Below are 10,691 nucleotides of genomic sequence, written 5' to 3'. Positions count from 1 at the left end.
TTTCGTAACCTCAGTGCTTTAATAAAATGAGAAATTTCGCCGGTCTATTGAAACCGGTCGTTTATACAATTTAGGGAGTTTAAGATCCAACGACGCGGACGACAACTAGAACGTCAAAAAAACAATAGGTTTAATTAGCAAAACAACAACTTCGCACGTGCAACACACTTTTTTGTTCATTTCTTTCCCGTTTTTGCACGACTACGACGTGAAAATGCCTAATTCCGCGTTTTATGGAGGACGTAAATAAGCAACGACGAAATTTTATTTCTCTTTCTGAGCTTGAATATGGTCCCATGAAATTCAGCTTTAGGACGGTTCGGCTACAATTGACAAAGTAAGTGTGTAGGAATAATCGCTATAAAGACTGAAAAAAATAAACATCAAACCAGAAATTGCTCTCTTCAAACTGTAAATTATAAATGATCCTGAGAGAATATTCAGTGTGTTAAGGATTTCCCTGCTCTACTGTTAGCTCTATACAAGAGAGGAAGGGCGATTCTTTTTTAATTTCGGTTTCGCTGACACAGCTTTCGCAGAAATCTCGCTGTAGTCGTTTTCGTCGACGAAAGGAATAGCAAAATCGCTCTCCGCGTCTTCCCCCATTTTGTTCTGCGTCATTTCGTGAAGGACGCGTGGCTCTCAGCGTGGGTCATCCACGAGGAACACATTCGCGCTATGTGATTGGCTGTTGTCTAATCCCCCTTGAGATCTGTGGTGTTAAAAATAACTCGAGACGAATTACCTATGGAATAGGGTGTATATGGGGGATGCCCTCTCTGTCCTCTTTATAGTCTCTTGATGAAGAATGAATTGGGGCAAACTTAACGCCATTAATTGAAATGCATGTGCTGATCAATATTCATTTTACTTCTTGACTTTAGATATTATATGTATCAGTGTCCTTGTTGTTAAGGTCTACTTTTGTAAGTTTTCGAAGTATCCATTGTTTTTGGATAAGCGAGCTTTTAGGGAAGAAGTACTAACGCTGAAAGTTGCTTTTCCTTTATATTGTACATTTAAAATGGAGGATTTAACCAAATTAATCATTTTTGGTGCCCAACCATTACATATCGAGATCATTTTTTAAAACTGTCATCTTACTGTTGATGACTTGATCGCTTTTGAAAGATGTTTGGCAATTTTCTAGCTTCATGCCTACCGACTTAGATCAGGGAATTTTCGAGATGACGACGTAATTCCACCAATCATGTGATGCCCTGCAAATTGCTTTAGGCTAAAAATGACGTGTCTACATGAAAAATATCTAGGCCGAGTATGAAAACCTCTGACGATCTATTTTCAGCACCCCAGTCAAGATCGACCGCCCTAGTATCACCGTTCTTGTGTGTTAACAAAAGCACTATCCGGTGTGTATTGTAGTCATAGCGTTAGACGAGTGCTTTAGAAATTGGAGAAGGAGAACTAAGAAAGGCTTGAAATACTCCTACCCCCTCCTCTTTTTTTCTGTCGAGGAGGCGTCGAGCGAACCACAGAGGTTTATTTGTGAATGCATAGGGTCTTAAGAATCTTGTCTGTATAAGTTCTAGCCAAGATATTTTGATTAACAAATATCATTAATAACTTTTCATTTTTTTTCAGAAGAATCCAAGAAATTTTTATTAGCCTGACTAAACACGTAGAGCTCACTTTCAAGGTTTCTACCTTCCAATTTATCCCACCCTACCTTGAGAACAGGGGTGGGGTGGGGGGTTAATGCAGTACAAGTGGACAAATACAGCAGAGACGGTTGTACATCCCAAGTTAAAGCTTTTATTTTGGGCTTCAATCATTACCAGAAATAAATGGCGATACATAGTTATTCTCCACTTTCCTACTACAATGATTTTAATCGTCCTGGTAAAAAAACTGGCTTTTGCGGATGCTACTTTCGACAGCAACAGAAGCTGAAATAAGGGTAACTGTAGTTCACGACAGTTTCGTCAGAACCGGACACCTCAGTTCCCCCCAAGGCTGTAGCATGGTTACAACCGTAGTTGTAAAACGCGCCCACGATCATTCCATTCTTTGTGGCTTTGCCCTTCTTTCCGTAGATAGAAAGCTCTGCGTCACAGTTGCGGTAAACAGTCTGGGCACAGATCTGAGCACAAGTCTTTCTGTCAGGGGCGTTTCTGGCCATCACCTTGTTGTCACAGCAACCAGCTCCTCCTGAAGCAGTGCTTCCTCTGCAGGCAGCAGCAGCCGCCATGTGGAGAGACTGCCACGCCAAGTCGTACGCAGAGTATTTATCATAACCTGCTTCAAGAAGGTTGTGGGGCAGGCGGCCGTTGCTGTCGAGCATGGCGAAACCAGACGGTTTACCTGCCTTTCCCAGTACTGCTTTCAAATTCGCCACCTGAGAGAGATTTCAAGAACGAAAAACGTGTTATATACTTAAAGCTTCCTTGACTCTATTTTAAACTCTTCAGCTGAAAAAATACGACTATTGAATCAATCACTAAATTTCAAAAGCAATCTGGCTTATACTCCCTGGTGATGCATATGAATAACGTTAAAATGCCATTAAGTAAACAGATGGTTAACTTTATCTAAAAGGGACTACAGTGTAGCTAGTAGGTAATACTGAGTAGAGGACGTAGACGATCTTCCTTGATTGAGTTCATTAAGAGTTTTTAGTTGAAATTTAAGCTTTATATAGCTTAGAAAATGCGTCAGAAATCTCCAGTTAGGGTGAGTGGGACATGGTAATTACTGCTCTTTAAATATAAACGTCAACTACGAGGCCCAACAAAATAAATGAGCACAAAAAATCGTAAATCATTCATCCGTTTAGTCACTCAATGTTAAATCAACAATTTTGGTAAACATCCGAGGAAAAACAAGTGACAGCGGCAAAGAATATTTTGTAAAGGACAGTACAGTAAAGAATGTTAAATGGCATGAAGAAAGAACTTAACGTTTCTTTTTCTCGATTTTTTCAACATTGCACGAATTCTAGAATTAAGCGTTAACAGTTTAAAAACAGAATCTCACCTCTTTCTCTAGTTTTTCCACTTTTTTTGCCTGATCTACAACAAAGAAACAGATAAGCGTTAAAAAAAATAATATATATGTTTAATAACACGTGACTAATTTCTGGTCCACAAGATGATAGATTTTGAATTTATGACAAGTGATCCGCGACAAGATGATAGATTTTGAATTTATGATAAGTGATCCGCAACATCTCTCTTTTCAATAGTATTTCAGAGTTCATAGATAACAGTTAAGCCCAAATAATGAAATTGTGCGTTAAGTTAATTTCGGAAGGAACAAAGTTAAGATTTATTAGTTTCTTGAAAAAAAAATTGCCTTTATCGTTGAGACACAACTACCCTCGAGGGGCAATCAGTTTTTCTCCGTCCTAAATAACTCATTCCCTCTTGAACTTCATACCTGAATTATGGGCATCGCTGTACTGTGCTCCGGCAAGACAAGAAACTGCATCCGTCTATATTACAAAGAGAAAGCAATATCTCAGTAATTTCTGACAGATGAAGGACTAAGATAAGGTTAAAATGCAGTATTGTAACTTCAAGGCTCAAGCCGGGCAGCGCCGGGCTTTTTTAGCGGCGGGGACAGTTACCAAGCACTTGCTTTTGGGGCAGCGCGACAGAATACTCATTGCTTCGGATGTAGAAGAGGCTTTTCTGCCCAAAGCGACTTGCTTGGGTGAGAAGGCATAAAAAGCCAGGGCAATGAAAACAATCTTGAACGATGCGACCTTCATCTTCGTTTATCAATGTTTGAAATGCTGCGTTGTAAGGAACTACTTCCTGTTATTCGTCCTTGCAACGTCATTCTTTTCTTGTGAAACAAAGAAAAGAAACTTGTTCGATAATCGTGTTCTACTACTGGAGGGCTGAATGTGAAAGCGAAGGTCACGATCATATTAGACAAAAGAAAGAAGTAAATTTACTGAGTCTATTTAGATTTTTTTTCACAAATAGCCATTCTAATTAATTTGCTTTATTCACTGTCACCCATCGGATAATTATTTGTACGCAGTTCTGAAAAAACTAAAACACGAAAAATACTTATTCAACATTCAGAATAATCACTTCAATGTTAACAAAGAATTTTTGTTTATGATGAATAACTTAATACAACTGATGTACATGTAGTGAGTATAATCGACACGTTTGATCGCAACTCCTGAAATTTTGAAACACAACTTATTAATAAGTTTTCTTTCCTCAATAACGTGCACTGCCTCAAGCACTTGCGCTGGTGCCTTAAAAAAACCCCGGCCATCCATGAGACAACCAAGGAAAATCCCAAACACTCAGATAGACCTGCCCCTGGTTTTGAACTAGGAATATTTTACCTCTTCGTCGAAAGCTACCTTCTGAATGGTTGACCGACTGGGTTTGTTACTTAAAATCGGCTTGACAACGACGTAGCCACGAGGCGAAGATTTCCGACTTAGCTTTTCAAACAGTATCGAATTAATTAGCAGACGACCCGGAAATAGGCGACAAAGGATACAGGTACGAAAAATGGCTTGACCGTGATGATATTAACGGGGATTAAACTCACAGGAAATTGATTTCAACGATCGACTTCAAGGCAACTTGCTTTGGGGTAACTTTGGGAACTGCCAAAAAAACGCATTGTACTGCTCTGCTTAAATAGCTAGTTAACTAATTGGTGCTAATATGTCGAGCCAACAGGCTTCAGGAAAATTCGTTTCAAGAAAGGAGAAGTTATTACAAAGGGATACGGAGATGTTGAAACATTTTAAATTGACTTTAAATTGCTCGCTTTATCAAATGCCGAGAACAACCCTTTGAAACACTTGTGAGAGACCGCTACATGAGGGAAATATTCTCACTTTAATAAATCAAGACGTAACTTATATATCCTACTTAAATATTCACATCGCCAGATCACGTAACACTAATCTTAAAAACAAATACAGCAACGCTTTAGCACTCGTCACACCCTTCTGACCTAGATATTACTAATAACTAGGAACGGGAAACGAGAAAATGAAAAATGGGAACAAAACCGAAATTCATTACCCATTCCCTGTGTTGTCCCATTTTTTTCTTTTTTCCACGACCCGTGCTCGCTTCCCGTTCCCCGTTAAGTTCTCGTTCCCCGTCGCCCAACCCCCGACTCCGGTGCCTCCTTCCTCGTAATATCCGAGATTATATAAGTAAATAAATAATACAATTTGCATTGATAAGGCAGAGCAGTGAAAAGAATAAAAATTACCCAGGGAATACAATAGAAGCGGGGAAGCTCGTCGGGAAAGTTTACAGGTAGCAGAATTACTTACATCTGGGGTGCTGCTGAACCCCTAAACCCCATCCCCCCCCCCCCCCCCCCTGGAGATATAAAAACGGCCCCTGAAGATCCTCCGAGAGCTCTAACGAGCGATCCTTTGAGGACAACGCGACCGAAGCGGTAGGCGGAGTCCCCTAAATGGTTTTGCGAAAAACCCCATCATTATTGTAAGAAGGTCAGTCCTTGGAATAAATTATTAAAGAGTAGCTTGTAAAACTGCTGTCTAGAATAGGTACTTATTTAAGTAAAGCCGTTCTCAACCAAAGGAGTCTTTTACGGATTATCTTAATTTTGTCTTGGTATGATGAGTGGGTGGGTGGGAGAAGGGTATTTTTAAGTGCAGTAGAAGTGGGCAAAGAGAGCAGACGCGGCTGTTTTTCCTAACTGAAACCTTTTATTTTGTCTTTTAATCATCCCCAGAAATAAATGGCGATAGATTGTTATTCTATGTTTCCCCACAACAATGATTTTTTAATCGCTCTGTAATAAAACCGTTGCGAATGCTACTTTCGACAGCAACAGAAGCTGAAATAGGGATAACTGTGGTTCATGACAGTTTCGTCAGAACTGGACATCTCACTGCCTCCGTTGACTGCATGGTTACATTCGTAATTGTAAAACGCGCCCACAATCATTCCGTTCTTTGTGGCCTTGCCTTTTTCCCCATATATAGAAACCTCTGCGTCACAGTTGCGGAAAACAGTCTGAGCACAAACCTGAGCACAAGTCTTCCTGTTAGCGGTGTTTCTGGTCATCACCTTATTTTCCCAGGAACGACCCAGGCACCAGATCGTCCTAAGGCAGTGTTACCTTCGAGGCAGCAGCAGCCGCCATGTGGAGAGACTGCCACGCCAAGTCGTACGCAGAGTACTCTGATCATAACCTACTTTGACTCAAAGCTATTCATGTCATTTCCTCTCGTTGAGCTTGATCCTGCCATTGAAAAGCTCGAACAAGACCTTCTCAGTGTAGCTCAATGGTGCTGTGAGAACCATCTACTTATCAATCCCGATAAAACTAAACTCTTTTTTCTCGGTACCAGACAGATGTTAAGCAGGTTACCAGAAGACCCTAGAGTGGTATTCTTAGGTAAAACACTGAAGCCAACAGACTCTGCCAAGGACTTGGGAGTCTTTCTTGACCCCCATCTGACCTACGATCACCATATTTCATGTGTAGTGTCATCTTGTTTCGCAAAGCTTTGCCAAATAAATAGAGTCAAAAGGAGCTTCGACAAGGAAACACTAGAGTTGTTAATAACATCATTAGTCTTTAGCAAGATGCTTTACTGCTCATCTGTATGGTCTAATACTACACTCCAGAATATAAACAGATTACAATCTATTCAGAATTTTGCTAGCAAGATCGTAACAAACTCTAGGAAGTTTGACCACGTAACACCTTTGCTTCGAGAGCTAAACTGGTTTCCTGTTAAAGAACAATTATTCTATAGAGACTCCGTTTTGACCTTTAAATGTCAGAACGATCTTGCGCCTCAATACTTAACGAGCAAGTTTACCAAGCGCTCAAATATACATACTCGTAACACTCGTACACGGAACTCTTTGCAGATTCCGCTATACAGAACGGCTATAGGCCAGCGCACATTTTCCTACAGAGGGGCCTACATATGGAATAACTTGCATAATGAACTTAGGCAAAGTGCCTCATTGGCATCTTTCAAGCGCGCCCTGAAAGACACACTATTCAGGCAGACATTTTCTTCATAAGCTTTAGATTTTAGTAGAATACCATCATAAATTGTGATTTCGAGTTTTTATTGTCATTTTTGCTTTTATAAATTGGAAATAGTTTGTAAATAGTTCCTGAAAAACCTCACAAGGATGTTACTATTAAAGTTATTATTATTATTATTATACTTGCTGTGCAAATTCAAAGTTGCAAATCTGGTGACATTTAAGTTGGAGCTGTGGTTTTTGGCGTGTAATTTAAAAGAAATAGCCTTCTAGAGAAACAGTTTATACTCAAAAACTCGCCTTAAAATTAATGCATGCAAGCCATGTGGTTAATAGATGACTAGAAAAGATATCTAAGTCCCCGTTTATATGGAGAAAACTTGTTTCGGGAGAGAGGGTCATTCTCCCAGCCGAGTAAACGTAAGCGAGTGCTTATATGAGAAAAAAGGTTGACCCCATTCCCTTGCCAAAAGCGCTCGCGCATACTCCGATTGTCTCGCCTTGACCGAGTTGACCTGGCTGGGTGAGCCAAAAAGTTTATGTGGAGAAAAGTTGGCCCGGCTAGGAGGGTGACCCTACGATCGAAAAAGGGTGACACGGCTACTTTAGCCGGATCTAGCCGAGCCAATGTCTTGTTTCACATGTAAAGGATTGGCCAAGTTTTATAATGAAATGTAGGAAAAGATGTCTCGCCCAGCGTATTTCGGGAGTAAGCGAGTGACCCATCTACCCAGAACAAATTCCAAGGACTTGAATCCCAAGGAGTCACACATCCAGTCCGAAATTATTTGCAGAAGCGATGGCTTAACCCGCAGACAATGAGAAATCTAGAAGACGAACCTTTGTTGTAAAGTTCTCAGTTAATACCACATTAGGTGATCCCAGATTGCAGTGATGATAACCTCGCTGATGAGCAAACTGCATTGCGCATGTTACGTCTCGGCTGAAACGCAGAACAGTGTCCTCATCAAAGACACTCTTGTCCTCAAGAAATAAGAAGGAGGTTTCTTAACAAGCCACGTTCTACGGGCTCTAGCACAAGTCCCCGCTTTAAAGGATCCGTACTATCATACACGGCCATAAGAAGGAGAATATTTGGATGCCGCAAGTCGCTAAAAAAGAAAGAAAAACGTGTCATTCCATTCCTCCGGACATTATCATAAATCTGTTGAGATTGATCTTGCGGAAAAGAAGATACTATTGATACTATTTGTAGTGATTATAAAGAGGTCACGAATTAAGATATGTTCGTAAGCCGTCTGTGATCTCCGCAGCGATGTGCGTAACGAGACTAAATCAGGCTGAATTTTACCTTAGCACAGCGACTTCATTTGAGAATTGATCTTGTTGAACTTCGTCCTTCTCTTCCCACCTGTATCTCTTTAACGTCACGTAATGGCCTCTTACTTTACCTTTTATGTAATAAAAGGAGCTTTCGTAGTAATACACATGCTGCTCATAACACTCCATTTCCTCGCTGTGTACTCTGGGAACTGGCGCTCTAAAGCCATAGCCAGGCTGACTATTGCCTGAAAATGAAACGAAAAATTTGGTGTCCTGTCGTTTACTTGTTGGTAAGTTATTGGTAGCTTGCCGATTGCCAGTCGATAACGTGTCGGTACCATATCAGTAGCTGGTTGCTACATTTTTAACAAAGGCTTCTAGGTCATGTATTATGGTCGGCGTCTTAGAGAGTGCACCGTAATTTTTAGGGAGTTATTATATATCCAAAAATGGAGTAAAAATTTTATGTACAGGATAACCCCTTTTATGGGGTTATTTTAACTCCTAATTTAACTCCGAATTTGGGGTCACTTTTACTCCTGAAAAAGAGTTCTTTTTACTCCCAGTCTGGAGTTAAGATAATTCCGAAATGGGGTTACTTTTACTCCTTACGTGGGTTGTTTTTACTCCTTTTAAGGTTAATTAAACTCTGAAAGTGGAGTAAAAGTTTTAGGTACAGGATAACTCCTTTTTTGGGGTTATTTTAACTCCTCAATATCTGGGGTCATTTTTACTCCTGAAAAAGAGTTCTTTAAACTCCTTTTTGGAGTTATAATAACTCCCCAAAAATAACTCCAATGTAAGGAGTTAAATTAGCCCCACTAGAGGAGTTATTACAACTCCCTGAAAATTACTGTGTGGAAAACGAATTTCTCGTCTTTTTAAGAAATTTGGGGAATGCACTGTGAATTTAAGGAATTGAATCTCCGGATGGATTCATTACATATAGAAATGTCTAAGATATTTACTGAACGCGGATCTTCTTATAATAAAGAGGAAAAAAAACGATATCCGCCCCATCTCTGCCGTCTCCCACCTGGCATTAGCGCGCTAAGGATTCATCCATTATTGGATTTTTCGAAACAAATGCAATTCAAAGCAACTAAGATGCAATTAAAGGTCTAATCTTAAACCGCCCAATTAAATGCATCCGCAAAACCGTGACTTCCACATGTGAAATGCTTCTTACCAAAATGGTTCGGTGTCTTTGTGTGTTAGGATGCTGTCATTAAGTCTTTAGTTGTTCTCTTTTTCTGTACCAACCAAAGTAAGGCATGAAAAAACGTTGCGATCAGAAATAGTCAAGTCTATTGTGACGTTATGTGTCTTGCGCGCGCTCATCTTTCCTACGCTCTAGTAGTCAAGTTCAAATGGATGTACTTACCGCCGGTTTCCTAAATCGACAAAAATATGAAAGAATTAGGCGGGCTAACCAATGTGATATTTAATATACAGTTCACTGAACGGGCTTAACATTTACTGTAAAATATAGCCCGTAAAATGGGCCTAAAATTTCGTCGAAGAGGGATAACTTAGGACACAATTGAAGGTTTAATAAAAATCCTTGATTGTGTCGAATGCAGTTACAAGAGAGGATGTGTAGGAGTCCCCTCGCAGGATTCTTGCTTTATGACTGCTTAGCATACCCTTAGTAGCAACCGCTGGGGAGTTATATGTTCAAAGCGGCTCAGCCAATCAGGAGGCATTGAAATGTAAACGCGCCAACACTTAGAAATCACGTGACTGAAGTCGACGCCTTAAATAACTTTTCACAACAATGCTTGACCCAAAAATGTACTATTTATGTCAGTCTTTCATGTTTACAGGGACGTTTACCACATAATGGAGTGATGATATTCCTCCCCATGGTAGTTTTACTGCAAGCATGAAATGATATCAAATTCCGGAGTGAGCCAAAGCTTTTCCCCAAGGGAATATCCAGGGAAAAGGTTTAGTGTAACTGCACGTATTCTGTAACGAAGACCTATTTTCAAAGCTACTGTCAGTGACGTTGATCCTTGAAATAATTTATCTCGGCAAATTTGCTAACTATTTCTAGTAGGGGTAATTCACCAGCGAATGTTCTACCGAAAAACGTTATTGAAATGAATGAAGAATGATTTCCCGCAAACCTGACATCCTTAATTGAAAAGCATGTACTGATCAATATCCATTTTACTTCGTGACTTGAGCCATTAAATATATCACTGCAATTGTTGTTAAGACCAGCTTTTGTAAGTTTTCAAAGCATACCCGTTGTTTTTGGATAAGCAAGCTTTTAAGGAAGAACTACTAACGTTGAAAGATGCTTTTCCTCATTGTACATTTAAAATGGAAAATTTCACCTAATAAATAGTTTTTGGTGCCCAACCATTACATATGTAGATCATTTTTTAAAACTGTCATCTTACTGTTAAT

The 10,691-nt window shown here is 39.9% G+C and overlaps 1 protein-coding gene across 1 annotated transcript; it reads right to left on the bottom strand.

Annotated features, from left to right (window-relative positions):
• Window positions 1–1,775: 1,775 nt before the first annotated feature.
• LOC140947598 (uncharacterized) lies at window positions 1,776–3,750 on the bottom strand. Its single transcript, XM_073396747.1, has 4 exons — window positions 3,587–3,750; window positions 3,397–3,451; window positions 2,995–3,029; window positions 1,776–2,356 (listed from the first exon to the last, which is right to left on the bottom strand). Exons 1-4 carry the CDS (start codon window positions 3,728–3,730, stop codon window positions 1,886–1,888), a joined length of 705 nt encoding a protein of 234 aa, XP_073252848.1. The 5' UTR covers window positions 3,731–3,750; the 3' UTR covers window positions 1,776–1,885.
• Between the last annotated feature and the right edge of the window lie 6,941 nt (window positions 3,751–10,691).

Source organism: Porites lutea, chromosome 9, assembly GCF_958299795.1.
Source record: "Porites lutea chromosome 9, jaPorLute2.1, whole genome shotgun sequence".
In the NCBI taxonomy this organism is placed as follows: domain Eukaryota; kingdom Metazoa; phylum Cnidaria; class Anthozoa; order Scleractinia; family Poritidae; genus Porites; species Porites lutea.
Note: the sequence above shows the minus strand (reverse complement) of the source record. Positions and strands in the feature narration are given on the sequence as shown.